Source organism: Hyaena hyaena, unplaced genomic scaffold, assembly GCF_003009895.1.
Source record: "Hyaena hyaena isolate Hyena2069 unplaced genomic scaffold, ASM300989v1 scaffold_111, whole genome shotgun sequence".
Taxonomy (NCBI): Eukaryota; Metazoa; Chordata; class Mammalia; order Carnivora; family Hyaenidae; genus Hyaena; species Hyaena hyaena.
In genome coordinates, this window is record NW_024080743.1 from 2,849,035 (window position 1) to 2,866,589 (window position 17,555).

Here is a 17,555-nt window from a genome sequence, read left to right on the forward strand (position 1 = left end):
TCTTTAAAAGTGATAAAGCCACCCTTGGGTGGCTCAGTCAGGTAAGCATCCAACTCTTCGTTTTGGCTCAGGCCATGATCTCATGATTTGTGAGTTCAAGCCCTATGTCAGGCCGTCTGCTGAAAGTGCAGAGTCTGCTTGAGATTCTCTGTCTCCCTCTCTCTGTACTCCTCCCTCTCTCCCTCTGTCTCAAAAATAGATTTAAAAACATCAAAAAATGTACTTTACTGAAGTAAAATTTACTTACAGTAAGACACAACCATTTAAAATAACAAAGTTTGGTATGTTTTGTTAAATGTATATTTTTTCATGTCTATACCCTTGTAACTATCACCACAAGTAAAATATCAAACATTTTCATCAGAAGATATACAAATGGCCAACAGACACATGAAAAAAATGTTCAACATCACTGATCATCAGGGAAATGCAAATCAAACCCTCAGTAAGACATCACCTCACCCCTGTCAGAGTGGCTAAAATCTAAAACACAAGGAATAACAAGTGTTGTTGAAGATGTAGAGAAAAAGCAACACTTGTCCACTGTTGGTGGGAATGCAAACTGGTGTAGCCACTGTGGAAAACAGTATGAAGGTTCCTTAAAAACAGAACCAAGAACATACTATATACACTGTATGTTAGCTAACTTGGCAATAAATTATAGTAAAAAAAAATTAAAAATAGAAATACTGTATAATCCAGTAATTTCACTACTGGGTATTTACCCAAAGAAAACAAAAACATTAATTCAGAAAGGTATATGCATTTCTATGTTTATTGTGGCATTATTTATGATAGCCAAGATATGGAAGCAACCCAAGTGTCCACTGATAGATGAATGGGTACAGAAGATGTGGTGTGTAGATATGGGTTGTGGAATACACACTGGAATATTCCGCCATAAAAAGGAATGAGATCCTGCCTTTTGCAACAGCATAGCTGGAGCTGGAGGTTATTATGCTAAGTGAAATAAGTCAGACAGAGAAAGACAAATACCATATGATTTTATTCATATGTGGAATTTAAGAATGAACAAACCAAATGAACAGAGAAAAACAGACCCAAAAAATGCTCTAAACTATGGAGAACAAATTGGTAGCTGCTAGAGGGGAGGTGACTGGGGAGAAAGAGTGAAATAGATAAAAGGGTATTAAGAGTGCACTTATCATGGGACACCTGGGTGACTGAATTGCTTAAGCCTCAGAATTCGGCTTTAGGTCATGATCTCGGGATTCGTGGGTTGGAGCCCTGGATCAGTCTCTGTGCTGACAGCTCGGAGCCTGGAGCCTGCTTCGGATTCTGTGTCTCCCTCTCTCTCTGCCCCTATCTCTCGTGCTTTGTCTGTCTCTATCTCTCAAAATTAAATAAATGTAAAAAAGAGAAAAGAGTGCAGTTATCATGATGAACACTGAGTAATATATAGAAATGTTGAATTAGTGTTTGTACACCTGAAGCTAACGTAACATGCCATGTTAATCATACAAACAAAAAAACCCAAAATAACCACATTTTCCTCAGGATCCTTGTACTCCTTAATTTTCTTTGGGTTTAATTCTGTCTTTAACTTTTTTTTAAAGTGAAAGCTTATATGATTGATTTTAAACCTTTTCTAATAATAAGTATTTAAGGGTATAAAATACTTCTCTTTAGGTAATGCTGTATCTGCATCCCACTTATATTTATGTGTTGTATTTTCATTTTATTCACTTCAAAATATCTTATAATATCTCTTGTGTGTGTTTATTTCCAAATATTTAGAATTTTCCAAATGTCTTTTTGTTATTAGTAGTGGACATTAAGTTGTTTCTATTAAACAACTTCATGAATTAACCTGATTTCAGTTTTTAAAAGTGTTTTGAGATTTAGTTTATTAGCTAGCATATGGATGGACTATCTTGATGCATGTTCTAAATGCAATTGAAAAAATTGTGTATTCTGGGGATTATTGGATAGAGTGAATGTCTAAATGTTAAACTTATTTATTAAAAAAAAATTTTTAATGTTTATTTGTGAGAGAGAGAGTGCGAGTTGGGGAGGAGCAGAGAGAGAGGGAGACACAATCCAAAGCAAGCTCCAGACTCCATGCTGTCAGCACACAGCCTGATGCGGGGCTTGAAACCACAAACTGTGAGATCATGACCTGAGCTGAAGTCTGACGCTTAACCAAATGAGCCACCCAGGCACCCCTTAAACGTATTTATAGTAGCTTGAGTCTTCTTTCCCCCTACTGATTGATTTTCTCCATACTTGTTCTATCAATTACTGAGGAAAAAGTCTTGAAATCTTCAGATATATATGTGAGTTTGTTAATTTATCCTTTTAGTTCTGTGAGTCTGAACTCTGCTTTGTCTACTCTCCACAATAGCTAAAACATGGAAAGAGCCTAAGTGTCCATCAACAGACGAATGGATCAAGAAGATGTGGTTTATCTATACCATGGAATACTACATGGCAATGAGAAACAATGAAATCTGGCCATGTGTAGCAACATGGATGGACCTTGAGGGTGTTATGCTGAGCGAAATAAGTCAGGCAGAGAAGGACAAATACCATATGTTTGCACGTATAGGAGGATTAGGAGGAACTTGACGGAGGACCAAGGGGGAGAAGAAGGGCGGAAATGGTGGGGGAAAGGGAGAGAGGCAAACCATGAGAGACTCTTGAATGCTGACAAAAACTGAGGACTGATGGATGTGGGGGGGAGGGGGGGTTGGGAAGGAGGAGGGGCCCTTTGGGGATGAGCACTGAGTGTTATGTAGAAACTAATTTGACAATAAACTATTTGTAAAAAAAAAAAAAAAAAGAAATTCTGGAAGGAAAAAAAAAAAAAAGAAAATGAACTCTGCTTTGTCTAAAATTAATATAGTTACTCCAGCTGGGGTACCTAGGCGGATCAGTCAGTTAAGCATCTGAGTTCAGCTCAGGTCACGATCTCAAGGTCCATGCCTTGCTCTGCTCTGCTCTGGCTCTATGCTAACAGCACAGAGCCTGGAGCCAACTTTGAGCTCTGTGTCTCCCTCTCTCTGTCTCTCCTCTGTTCCTGCTTGCATTCTGTCTCCCTCTCTCTCTCTCTCTCAAAAATGAATAAACATTTTTTAAGATACGTTATTATAGTTACTCCAGCTAATTTTTTTATTGATATATAATTGACATATAACATCGTATTCGTTTTAGGTATATGACATAATAATATGATATTTGTGTATATTTTGAAATGATAACCACAGTTAAGTCTATTTAAATGTCCATCACAGATAAGTAACAAATTTTGAGGAGGTATGAGAGTTTTTAAGATCTACTCTCTCAATAATTTTCAAATGTACAATATACTATTATTAACTATAGTCACCATGCTTTACATTATATCTATACCCTGGAGTTGTTTATCTTATAACTGAAAGTTTGTCCCTTTTGACCACATTTACCCATTTTTCCTACCACTAACCCCTACCTCTGGCAAACACAACTCTGTTCTCTATGAGTTTGGCTTTTTGTTTTTTGGGGTTTTTTTTAGATTTCCCTTATAAGTGAGATCATAAAGTATTTGTCTTTCTCTGCCTGGCTTATCATTAAACCTAATGTCTTCAAGTTTCATTTATGTTGTCACAAGTAAAAAGATGTCCTTTTTATGGCTAAATAGTATTTCAGTGTGTGTGTGTGTGTGTGTGTATACACGTGTGTGTACTACATTCTGTTTATCCATGCATCCGTCCACGGATGCTTCAATTACTTCTATGGCTATTGTACATAATGCTGCAATGAACATAGGAATGCAGATACTGATTTCTTTTCATCCAGGTAAATATTCAGAAGTGGAATTACTGCATCATGTGGTAATTCTCTTTTTAATTTTTTAAAGGAAATTTTATGCTATTTTCCATAGTGGCTGAATCACTTTACATGCTCAGCAACAGGGCACAAGGGTTTCCTTTTCTCCACATTGTCAACCTATGTTTATTTCTCATCTTTTTGATGATAGCCATTTTTGTAGGTATGAAGTGATACCTCATTGTGATTTTGATTTGCATTTCTTTGATGATTGGCAGGATTGAACATCTTTTCATTTGTCTGTTGGCCATTCATGTCTAATTTGAAAAAATGTCTTATGTAGATCTTCTGCCCATTTTTTAATTGGGTTGTTTGGGTTTTTTGCTATTGGGTTATATGAGTGTTTATGTATTTTGTGTGTGTGTGTGTATATATATATATATATGTATATATATATATATATATATATTTACTTTAATGTTTACTTTTGAGAGAGACAGAGAGAGAGGGAGACAAAATCTGAAGCAGGCTCCAGGCTCTGAGCTGTCAGCACAGAGCCCGACGCGGGGCTTGAACTCCTGAACCATGAGATCATGACGTGGACTGAAGTCGACCGCTTATCCAATCTGAGCCACCCAAGCACCTCTGTATTTTGGATATTACTCCCTTGTCAGATACAAATGTACAAATATTTTCTCCCATTCTGTAGATTGTCTTTTCATTTTGTTGATGGTTTTTTTTTTTTTTTAAGTTTTTTATTTATTTCTGAGACAGAGAGAGAGAGAGGCAGCATGAGCAGGGGAGGGGCAGACAGAGAGGGAGACACAGGATCCGAAGCAGGCTCCAGGCTCTAAGCTGTCAACACAGAGCCCATGCGGGGCTTGAGCCCACAAACCATGAGATCATGACCTGAGCTGAAGTCGGACGCTCAACCGACTGAGCCACTCAGATGCCCTGTTGATGGTTTCTTTTGCTGTAAAGAGGTTTTTAGTTTGATATAGTCCCACCTGTTTATTTTTACTTTTTGCTTTTGTTTTTGGTGTTAAATCCAATAAATATTATTACCAGGACTGATATCTAACAGCTTTTTAGGTTTTTCTTCCAGAAGTTTTATGTTTTGGGTTTAATATTCAAGTCTTTAAGCCATTTTAAGTTGATTTTTGTCTACTTAAGATAGCGGTCTAGTTTCATTCTTTTGCATATGGCTGTTCAGTTTCCCCAACACTGTTGACTAAAAAGAGAATCCTTTCCCTATTGTATGTTTTTGACTCCATTGTAAATTAATTTACCCTATATACAAAGGTTTATTTTTGTACTCTCTGTGCTGCTTTGTTCTGTATGCCTGGGTTTTTCTTTAATGTTTATTTATTTTGAGAAATAGAGAATGAGCAGGGGAGGGGCAGAGAGAGAGGGAAAGAGAGAATCCAAAGCAGGCTCCATGCTGTCAGTGCAGAGCCCAATACAGGGCTCAATCCCATGAACTGTGAGATGATGACCTGAGCTGAAATCAAGAGTTAGACAACTGACTGAGCCACCCAGGCACCCCTATGTATCTGTTTTTAATGCCAATATTATACTGTTTTTATTACTATGTTTTTATAATAAAGTTTGAAATTAGGAAGTATGATGCCTTCAGCTTTGTTTTACTTTCTCAAGGTTACTTCAGGTATTTGGGGTATTTTATGATTCCATACAGATTTTAGGATTGTCTTTTGTTCCATTAAAAAAATGCCATTGATTGGTAGAGGTTGAATTAAATCTGTAGATTCAGGTAGTATGGACATTTTCACAGTATTAATTTTTCCAGTCCGTGAACAAACTATTAATTTGTGTCTTCAGTTTCTTTCATCATTGTCTTATAGTGTTGGGTGTACAAATCTTTCCTCTCCTTAAATTTATTCTTAGGTATTTTATTCTTTTGGGGTCAGTTGTAAATGGGATTGTTTTCTTTCTGATCATCACTCCATCTGTGTTTGATTAGGGTTTGCCTAGTATAACTTTTTTCATCCTTTTAATCTGTATTTTTATAGAGTGAGTTTCTGATATAAAGCATATAATTGGTTTTTGCTTTTATAATCTAACATTTTTTGCTCTTTCATTGGAATAGTTAGACACATTTAATTCAACTATTGATCTTTTTTGGGCTTAAGTTTATCATCTTGGTATTTGTTTCCTATTTATTCTAATGGCCTTTATTCATCTTTCCTGCCTTCTTTTAGATCAATTATATTTTGGTATTCCATTTTTTAAAAATCTCCACTATTGATTAGTTAACTATACTTCTTTACTTTTTTAGTGGTTACCCTATTGGTTAACATATGTATTGTCAAATATGATTGGCTCCTGCAGGAGGAATGACAGCAGAGAGAATTAGAAATCTAAGTGATTAGAATAGGAAAGGGAGTGATGGCCTTATTAGCAGAGTGAATGCTGATTATTAGAGATGTTGATAAATACGTCATAAGTTCTCTTACATCAAAGAGTATAGAGCTAATGATAGCCTAGAAAGTGAAATATTAGGGATATGGAGAATTGATAGGAAATGGCTACTTGTGCAACCGTTGAAGAAGGCATAGTGCATCTCCACTTATTTCCATACCTCTGTGTGTTCTCATGCAGTCACATACATGATGCCTCGTTAAAGCTCCTGAAAGCTAAGTTACTTTCAGGTGGGAGTTGGTTTATATGTTTATAGTGGAGAAAGGATGCATTCAAACAAGTACCTTTGATAACCCTCAGTAGTTTTTAAAAAGGCATCACTGAAATCTCATGAGTTAGTTTAGAGTAGAAAGATTTCCCAGTTTTCAGCCTTTGAACTGCAGCTATATACAATAAATAAAAATATGTTTAATGATGTCAAGTTATCTAGAGAAATTTTGTGGTTAACTTCAGTTTAAGGATGCAATGATTTTTTAACAATGATTTTTTTTACAGTGTTTTCTATCCAAAATATGGGAATTTTTTTATAGGTGGGGAAGGGCTCTTTTTAGTATGAAGGAATAATCTAGAAAAGTGAGTGATTCAGAAGTTATTCCTACTTTGTTATGTACTTAATAATAGAAAGTATGTTTTCTTGCCATGTTCCTTCATTATCTTTTCCTTAAAGTAAGTCTCGTTCTCCATTCCCTTTAGTATTCTTTAGATGAGAAATTAAACTATTTATGACTAAATCTTTCAACACTGAAATAGGTTTTTATTCTTTAAGTTTTGTACAGAGGAATTCTCCTTTTATGTTTGTTAGGAGAAAGAATAAAAGATCAAAACCAACATTCTGTGAACAAGCAATATGAAAGAGAAAGGCAAAAACTTGCTTCTGGAATAGAAGAACTACGTACTAAGTTGATGCAAATAGAAGCTGAGAATTCTGATTTGAAGGTTAACATGGCCCACCGAACTAGTCAGTTTCAGCTGATACAAGAGGAGCTGCTGGAGAAAGCTTCAAACTCTAGCAAACTTGAAAGTGAAGTAAGCTTGAATTAGCTGTTTATATGTACTAACTTTGGAAACGTGAAAAGGTAGAGTTTTATAAAAGTTGTATGTGTAAATCTAGATTTATACATTAAAAAAATTAATGGTACCACATTAGTTATAAATTCTTTTAAAATTGTATTTGGAAATCTTCTGTTAAAAGTAAGAAATTACTCTTTAGTGGCTAACAGGTCTCAAATATGGTGGAACTTATTTTGTATTGCAGTCTGTTATTTCTTCCAAGTATAAGTTAATATGGCTAGGGGCACCTGGGTGACTCAGTTGGTTAAGTGTCCAACTTCAGCTTAGGTCATGATCTTGTTGTGGTTTGTGAATTCGAGCCCCACGTGAGGCTCTATGTTGACAACTCAGAGCCTGGAGCTGTTTCTGTCTCCCTCTCTCTCTGCCTCTCCCCTGCTGTGTTTGCTCTCTCTCTCTCTCTCTCTCTCTCTTTCAAAAAAAGAAAAAAAAAACCCACATTTACATTAGTATGACTAAAACACATTTACAAGTAAAGAACTTGGATTATGTTATTGGAAGAAAAGGAGTGATAATAGAGGATTCTGATTGTTAGCAAACAGCAGAGCTGCCTGCTTTACATGTAGATTTCTGGGTACTATTCTAGTGATTCTGCTTCAGTAGATTTAGTCCATGTAAAACTAAATTATAGCCATCAGCTTCCTTAGAAAATATCCTAGTACTGAAATTAATAACTTTTTAAATTATAAAATTGTTGAAAGTACAGAAAAGGACAAAGAAGAAAATAAGTCTTTAATAATTTTACCACCAGAAATAGCTACTATTAACATTGTTTATACTAATTTCAATCTTTAAAGCTACTTTTAAGAAATGGGTTAGGATGTAATTCTCTTTGGACATAGAACTCAGAATTAAATTACTTATATATTATATAGATGGAACAGTCCCTGGTCTTCCCTTCACTAATCTTTCTTCCAAATTACTTTTAAAAGTAATTTTTTAAAATAATTTATTTCTCTGTGTTTTCAGATGACAAAGAAATGTTCTCAACTTTTAACTCTAGAGAAACAGCTGGAAGAAAAAATAGTTGCTTATTCCTCTATTGCGGCAAAAAATGCAGAACTAGAACAGGAGCTTATGGTAAATATTACTGTGTAGTTACAAATTCACTGTGACTTTAATGCACTTGACTTGTGACAATATGTTTGTTTTGTTATCATTGTTATACAGTATACCAAATAGAAAAGGATAAATTCTACTAAATTTTCTGATTATTTGTTTTTTTTCTGTATTTTTAAGTTAATAGGCTTATATATTGCAAATTGTTATCTGTAATTATTTTTATTCTAGTAGAATTGGAGGAAATAGTGAACTTCTTTGATATGCTTTTCAGTATTTAAAAATAGTTGAATTTTTTCATTTTGATAGTTTTTTAAAATAACCTATTGTCTTATGTATATGTTTAAATATTTTTGACCTTTGATATTAACTATTGTGATTCTTCAAAAAATAGAGTATGGCAGATTTAATGCTTTATGTACTTTTATGTAAAACTAGTTCTCATTATATTATTTTAAACTTTTTATATTTCTAGGAAAAGAATGAAAAGATAAGAAGTCTAGAAACCAATATCAATACAGAGCATGAGAAAATTTGTTTAGCTTTTGAAAAGGCCAAGAAAATTCATCTTGAACAGCATAAAGAAATGGAAAAGCAGATTGAAAGAGTAAGATAGTATGTTTATTCGTGTAGGTATAATGTATATTTAGAATATGAATGCTGAAAAGAACTTTAACATTACTAGCTCAACTTTATTTTTTTTAATAGATGAAGAAACAGAGACCTAGAAAAGTAAGTGGCAGGTAGTATAATTAGCATCCCATTACTTCTGGATCATTTTACAATGCTTTCTTATATAGTACTCTTGCCATTTCAGTTTTAATAATTATTTTTTGACATGATTAAAGTAAGAGTGATTTTGTAGAGAAGAAGCTGTGGGGCCAAACCATAAGACTAAGTAAAAAATACAGTATTTGGATGGACTTAATAGTAGAATGGAACTAATAAGAGAAAAAAACATGAGCTTGAAATAAGAGCAATAGACATTGCTCAGTCTGAGAAACAGAGGAAAAAATATTTGGAAAAAAAAAAAAAAGAACAGAGCCTAAGGGACCTGTGCAGTAATATCAGAACTGAAACTCTGTACCCATTAAACAGGAACTCCCATTCCCCCCTCCCACCACTCCCCAGCTACCATCATTCTATTTTCTTCTGTTCCTATGATTTTGACTACCCTAAGTACCTCATATAAGTGGAATCATACAGTATTTGTCTTTTTGTGACTGGCTTAATTCGCTTAGCATAATGTCCTTGAGGTTTATCCATATAGTGGCATATTGCAGAATTTGTTTCCTTTATAAGAATGAATGATTTTCTATTGTATGTATATACCACATTTTGCTTATCCATTTATTATCAATGGACACTGACTGGTATGGTAAGAACTTCTAGTACTGTGCTGAGTATAAATGAGAGGGGGTAGGGGTGTCTGGGTGGCTCAGTCGGTTAAGCATCTGACTTCAGCTTAGGTCATGATCTCGTGGTTTGTGAGTTCGAGCCCCTCGTCAGGCTCTGTGCTGACAGCTCGGAGCCTGGAGCCTGCTTCAGATTCTGTGTCTCCCCTTTCTTTGCCCCTTCCATGCTCATGCTCTATCTCTGTCTCTCAATAATAAATAAATATTTAAAAAAAAAAAAAAAAGGAAGTGAGAGGAGGCATCCTTGTTTTCTTCCTGATCTTAGAGGATAAGCTTTCAGTCTTTCACCAATTGAGTAGGATGTTAGCTGTGAGTTTCCTTTTCTTTTTTTTTTTAATGTTTTACTTATTTCTGAGAGAGAGAGAGAAAGGCAGCATGAGCAGGGGAGGGTCAGAGATAGAGGGAGACACAGAATCCGAAGCAGGCTCCAGGGTCTGAGCTAGCTGTCAGGACAGAGCCCGACATAGGGCTCAAACCCACGAACCATGAGATCATGACCTGAGCCGAAGTCGGGCGCTTAACCGACTGAGCCACCCTGGTGCCCTTTTTTTTCCCTTTAATGTTTTTAACGTTTATTTATTTTTGAAAGTGGGAGAGAGTGAGACTGCGCAAGAGTGGGGGAGGGGCAAAGAGAGAGATGGGGACACAGAATCTGAACCATCCAGGCTCTGTACTGTCACCACAGAGCTGTCAGCTCATGACCTGAGCTAAAGTCACTTTACCGACTGAGTCACCCAGGCACCCCGCTGTGGGTATTTCATATATGACTTATATTATATTAAGGCAGCTTTCTTTTATTCCTAGCTTGTTGAGTGTTTTTATCATGGAAGGGTGTTGAGTTTTGTCAACTTTTTTTCTTCATCAATTGAGATGATCATGTGTGTTTTTTTCCTTCATTGTTTTGATACGGTATATAACATTGATTTTTTTTTTAATGTTCTGAGAGAGAGAGAGAGAGAGAGAGAGCAATGGGTGAGGCAGGGGCAGAGAGAGAGAGGGAATCCTGAGCAGCCTCCATGCCGTCAGCACAGAGCCTGACATGGAGCTTGATCTTAAGAACGTGAGCCAAAAATTCAGTTGGACGCCCAACTGATTAAGCCACCCAGGTGCCCCTGATTTTCGTATGTTGAACCACCCCTGCATTCCAGGAATAAATCCCACTTGATTATAGTGTATAATCCTTTTACTATGCTGCTGAATTTGGATTATTAGTATTATATTGATTTTGGCATTATAAGGGATATTGGTCTGTAGTTTTCCTTTAGTGCCTTTATCTGGTTTTGGTATCAGGTTAAAACTGGTCTCAGAATTAGTTCTCTCTTCCTTAATTTTTTTGGAAAAGTTTGAGAAAGATTGATAGTCTTTAAATGTTCACTGGTGAATTATCAGATTCAAGGCTTTTCTTTGTTGGTAGATTTTTGATTACTGATTGAACCTCTTTACCAGGTATAGATCAGTCAGATTATCTGTTTTTGCATGATGCAGTCTTTGTAGGTTTTGTATTTCTAGGAATTTGTCCATTTCCTCTAGATTATTCAACTTGTGGGCATACAATTATTCATAATAATCTTTTACGATGTTTTTCTTTCAGTATAATTGGCAGTAACATCCCCACGTTCGTTTCTGATTTTGGTAATTTGAAGTCTCTGTTTTTTAATCTACTCAGCTAAAGACTTGTCAATTTTGTTTATTTTTCCCAAGACCAACTTTTCGTTTCCTTGATATTCTTTATTGTTTTTCTGTTCTCCATTTTGTTGATCTTTACTGTAATCTTTATTATTTGCTTCCCTCAAGTAGCTTTGGGTTTAATTTGTTCTTTTTCTAGTTCCTTATGTTTTGAAGTTAAGTTATTGAGATCTTTTTTTGTTTTTTAATGTAAGCATTTATAGCTATAAATCTACCCATTAGCACACTTTTGCTGGGTCTCTTTAGTTTTGATAAGTTGTGTTTTTGTTTTCATTTGTCTCCTAAGTGTCTTCCAATTTCTTTTGTGAATTCTTTGATTCATTCATTGTTTAAAAATCTGTATAATTCCACAGTTTTGTGAATTTTTAAATTTTCCTTTCATTATTCATTTCTAATTTCATCTGGTTGAGGTTGGAGACTATATTTTGCCCTTTTAAATTTGTTGAGACTTCAATTTGTGGCCTAACATGGTCTGTCCTGCAAAATGTCCCCTGCACACTTGCAGAGAATGTATGTTCTGGTTTTGGAAAGAGTGTTCTGTATATGTCTATTTAGATCTAGTTTATTGTGTTAAGTCCTCTGTTTCCTGACTTATATTCTGTCTGGTCTTCTGTCCATTATTGTGAGTGGAGTATTGAAATTTCTAACTGTTTTTGTAGAACTCTGTTTTTCCCTTCAATTCTGTCCGTTTTTGCCTCATATATTTTGATGGTCTGTCATTACCTGAGTAAATTTTATAATTGTTATATCTCACTACTGTTTTGAACCTTTTAGTAATATGTAATATATTTCTTTGTTTCTTATAACTTTTCTGATTTAATCAGTCTGTTTTATCTGATATTTGTGTAGGTACTCCTACTCTCTTTTACTGTTTGCATGGAATATCTTTTTCCTTCCTTTCACTTCTAACATGTTTGCGTCTTTGGATCTTAAGTGAGTCTCTCATAGACAGCATATGCAATTGACCCTTGAACAACATGAGTTTGATCTGCATGGGTCCACTTATTTGTGGATTTTTTATAGCAGGACTGTGAATGTATTTTTCTTCCTTATGATTTTGTTAATAACTTTTTTCTCTGGCTTTGTTATAAGAATATGGTACATGTAACACACAAAATATGTGTCAATCAACTGTTTATGTTATTGGTAAGGCTTTGATTAACAGTAAGCTATTAGTAGTTACGTTTTTGTGAAGTCAAAGGTTATACCCAGATTCTTTTTTTGAATTTTAAAGTTTATTTTTGAGACAGAGAGAGACAGAGTGCAAGCAGGAGAGGAACAGAGAGAAAGCGAGACACAAAATCCAAAGCAGGCTCCAGACTCTGGGCTGTCAGCACAGAGCCCAGTGCGGGACTCGAACTCAGAAGAAGCCATGAGATCATGACCTGAGCCAAAGTCAGACTCTACCAACTGAGCCACCTATCTGCACATAAGTTATACACAGATTTTTTACTGCAGAGGGGACTAGCCCTCCTAACTTTTGTATTGTTTAAGGGTGAACTGTAGTTGGATAATGTGTTTTTATCCATTCTGCCAGTCTCTGCCTTTTGAGTGGAGAGTTTAATCTATTTACATTTAAATTAAATGTTGATGGGGTGATTTACTTTTGTCATCATGTTATTTGTTTTCTATATTTTTTATAGCTTTTTTGTCCCTCCTTTCCTACATTGCTGTATTCTTTTGAATTTATTGATTTTTTTGTAGTGAAATGTTAAAATTCTTTTCTCATTTCCTTATAATGTGTCTTGGTGTTTCCTTTTGAGGTCATCTTACTTGGAGTTGAGATTTTTAGATGTTTATGTCCATATCTTTCATTAAATTTAGACACTTTCAGCCATTATTTCTTCAAGTATTCTTAATGTCCCTTTTTCTCTCTCTTCTCCCCCATGATCTGCATTTTGGTCTGCCTTATGGTGTCCAACTGGTACTTTAGGCTCTGTTTAGTTTTCTTCCATCTTTGTTTGTTCTCTTCCTCTAATTTGTTGATTATTTTCATTTGAGTGTTTTCAAAGTTCCTTGGTTTTTATATTTTGTAGTTAGCTTTGTACTACCATTTTTTTTTTATGTTTTATTTATTTCTGAGAGAGCAAGAGAGAGACAGCATGAGCAGGGGAGGGTCAGAGAGAGAGGGAGACACAGAATCTGAAACAGGCTCCAGGCTCTGAGCTAGCTGTCAGCACAGAGCCCGACGTGGGGCTCGAACCCACGAACCGTGAGATCATGACCTGAGCCGAAGTTGGACGCCCAACCAACTGAGCCACCCAGGTGCCCCTGCCATATTTTTATTATATATGTATGCATGTGTTTTATCTATACATATCACATAATTTTTGTACGTCATGTTATATGCACATATATGCATATACGCATATCAGTAGTTTCCTATTTTATCTTCACGAAAGTCTTGAAAGTTTGATGACACCAATTATTGATGAAATTGTGGGAATGAAAATCTTACATATTTCTCTTTTTTTTAATTTTTTAAATGTTTATTTTTGAGAGAGAGAGAGAGAGGGACAGAGTGTGAGCAAGAAGGGGCAGAGAGAGAGAGAGAGAGAGATACAGAATCTTAAGCAGGCTGCAGTATCTGAGCTGTCAGCAGAGACCCCAGTGTGGGGCTTGAACTCACGAGCCGCGAGATCATGACCTGAGCCCAATTTGGACACTCAATTGACTGAGCCACCCAGGTGCCCCAAGAATCTTACGTATTTCTATTGAAAGCATAAATTTTGATGCACTTTGAGGAAAAGTATCTAATGAAATTGGAAATGTGGAAAGTCCACTTCTAGGTGGTCTATTCTAAAGAAAGTAATATGTGTACATAAAAAGACATGTTCACAGGGTATATTGTAATATTATTGTGGTGAAAAATAGAATATCAGACTGTTCTTGAGTAGAAGATAAGCTATAGTTTGTTGTTACAATGGAATACTGTACTGTTATAAAAAACAGTAAAGTAGGGGTGCCTAGGTAGCTCACTTGATTAAGCTTATGACTCTTGATTTCAGCTCAGGTCATGATCTCACAGTTCATGGGATCAGGCCCAAAATTGGGCTCTGTGCCGACAGCACAGATTCTGCTTGGGATTCTCTTCCCCTCCCTCTCTGCTTCTCCTAAGCTTGTGTGCACACACTTTCTCTCTCTCTCAAAATAAGTAAGTAAACTTAAAAGAAAATGAATTAGATCCACATATCCATGCATGGATAAATATCCAGGGATAATTAGCTAAAACAATATTGAGTGAAAAATCAAGTTGCTAAAACTTGCAGAAGTATTGTATTGATATTGTTTGTATAAATTTTCAAAACAAAAATACATTACATATTGTTCATAGGTCTACATATGTAGTAAAAGCACAAAAAACATGTGTGAGAAACATACCAGAGAATGATAGACCAATTTCAATAATAGAGTAACATTATTCCAGTATGTTATTCCAGTAACATAAGGGTTAGGGGCACCAACCCCCTGCACAGTCAAAAATTTGCATTTAACTTGACTCCCACAAAACTTGACTGCTAACAGCCTATTCTTGACCAGAAGCCTTACTGAAAACAAAATAGCTAACTCATATTTTGTAGGTTACAGGTATCGTATAGTATATTATTACAATCAGGTAAACCTGAGAAAAGAAAATATTAAGAAAATCATAAGGAAAAGTAAAAATGCATTTATAGCCCCATACTGTAAAAAATCCTCATATAAGTGCACCTTTGTGGTTCAAACCTGTTAGTCAAAGGTCACCTGTATTGATGAGGGAGGAAATCAGCTGTACTGATGAGGAATAAGACCTAGCTATGTGATTTTATTTCTTCCCTCGAGGGAGAGAAACTAAAGGAAATTTGGCAAAATGCAAAAGTGTATGTAATTTCAGTAGTAATTTAACATATGAGTATTACATTCTTTTCTATATATTTAAAATGTTTCATAATTTTAAAAAATTATATGAAATTAATAGATCCTATTTTTACATTTAGCTTGAATCTCAACTCGAGAAAAAAGACCAACAGTTTAAAGAACAAGAAAAGACTATGTCCATTTTGCAGCAAGATATAATATGTAAACAACATCATCTTGAATCACTAGACAGACTCCTGACGGAAAGCAAAGGGGTAAAATCATCTTTGTAAAAATGTTCTTTAAAAGCTGACTGATACTTTGTGTCTGTAACCTCCCTTTAATGCTAATTAAATCAACTGCTTAACAGCCCAATAGTAATGCTAAAATTAAAATTTTTAGAGGCGCCTGGGTGGCTCAGTTGGTTGAATGTCCGGCTTCAGCTCAGATCATGATCTCACGGTTCATGGGTTCAAGCCTTGCGTCAGGCTCTCTGCTGACGGCTCAAAGCCTGGAGCCTGTCTTCGGGTCCTGTGTCTCCCTCTTTCTCTGACCCTCCCCTGCTCACACTGTCTGTCTCTCTCAAAAATAAATAAAACATTACAAAAAAATTTTTTAATTAAAATATTTATACATGTACTTATATTTTTGCTATCAATATGTATGTTTTCAGGAAATGGAAAAGGAAAACATTAAGAAAGATGAAGCTTTGAGAGCATTACAGAACCAAGTATCTGAAGAAACAATCAAGGCTAGTATGCTAAATTTTTTAAAACTTTATTCTTAAATGGAGACATTCTCATAGCTTTTTTACTTTTCTCTATAAATTGTAAAAATTATTCAGATAAAAATTAGCAGGTAAAGATTTGACCTAAGTCAGTGAACTTAGTTTCTGTAAGTATATTTTTTCTTCAGTGTGAGTTATGATCTTAATTATTTGATTGTTGGTAATCTGTGGATTGTCTAACCCCCACTTTTTTATTTGCCTTAAGAAAGATTTCTTTTTTAACAAAAGTGTTTTTTTAACAGTAGCTGCTTATTAACATTCCAGTAAAGAATAACAGAGAAACTGAAAGGAGATGAATCTACAAGTGGTCCAGTTTTGCTTCTTTTTTACCAGTTCTGCTATAAGATTAATTAGAGGATACAATCAGAATTTCTAGATAAAATACAATTTTTTGGCCAGTCTGTTGTCACAGTTAAAAGCATGGGCTTTGGAGCTAAATTGACTTGGATTTTTCAATTCTGATTTCAGAGTGCTTACTAGTTGACTTTAACCCTGGCTGGGTTATTTATGCTTTCTGAACTTTTTCATCTGTAAAATACGGATAATAATATTCTGGAAGAGGGTCAAGTGTGAGAAGTAAATGAAATGAAGTGCATATATTTAGCATATACTCAGTTACTCAAAGTTTAATAAGTAATTACTATATATTCATAATTTTTCCTTTTTTTTTTTTAGTGTTAAAAATAGGTCCAAACATGCTGTTATTCTGTCATATATAGCTTGAATATAAAGAATATTTTAAAAACCCAGTGTTACTTTTGCCTGGTACTCTGTTTTTAATCAATTTTGTGACCCAGTATGCCCATGTAAACACAATTATAACTTTCATGTAGTGTTCTCCAAAACTTTTAACATATACTGCCATGTCAGTTCATTTTCTCATGTAAAAATAACCTCTAAGTTCATTTACATGAAAAAGTCATTACTGTACAAAAGTCGTAGGCATGAAATAATTTCATTAAATAAAATCTATATTGTTACTTAACTCCTGTTTTTTATTAAATGACCTAACACATATAGCCAATCATCTAGTAGTTTATTTCCATATGTTAATAACCAGATATAAAAATCAGTAAGAGAATAAATTATGATATTGGGTTTTATTCCTTTAATAGTTTTGATAAGTTTGAGTTATTTGGGCAAATGTCAAAATGAGGAAAAAATATAGAAGCAGTGTTCATATCACTATACCAAATCTGACATAACTGGATATTTGTAGCAACAACAGGATATTTGAAATCTAGTTCTTCCTGAATATATCATTACTACCTTCCTTTCTTGACTTTTGGCCATGTGCCTCTACATACATTAATTTGTTCTTTGCATAAAAATTTTTGAATTTTGTTTTTAAAGTAATAAATCGAAGAATATTTTCTTATAATCAGTAAGTTCTTGAAAAATGCAATCGATGCAACCATTATCCAAGGAAATACAAAGTTAACTAATGAAATCACAAAATTATGAATTTTCTACCTGCATGAAAGTTCTAAGAATCA

The 17,555-nt window shown here is 34.8% G+C and overlaps 1 protein-coding gene across 3 annotated transcripts in view; it reads left to right on the top strand.

The window, feature by feature from the left end:
- The window catches only part of CCDC18 (coiled-coil domain containing 18), a 137,057-nt gene that overhangs the window by 30,280 nt on the left and 89,222 nt on the right, over positions 1-17,555 (top strand). For all 3 annotated transcript variants that reach the window (XM_039236484.1, XM_039236482.1, XM_039236483.1), the window contains exons 13-17: positions 7,010-7,233; positions 8,245-8,355; positions 8,810-8,941; positions 15,413-15,547; positions 15,946-16,023. In XM_039236484.1, coding sequence (XP_039092415.1) covers positions 7,010-7,233; positions 8,245-8,355; positions 8,810-8,941; positions 15,413-15,547; positions 15,946-16,023 — 680 coding nt within the window. The remainder of the gene's footprint in view (positions 1-7,009; positions 7,234-8,244; positions 8,356-8,809; positions 8,942-15,412; positions 15,548-15,945; positions 16,024-17,555) is intronic.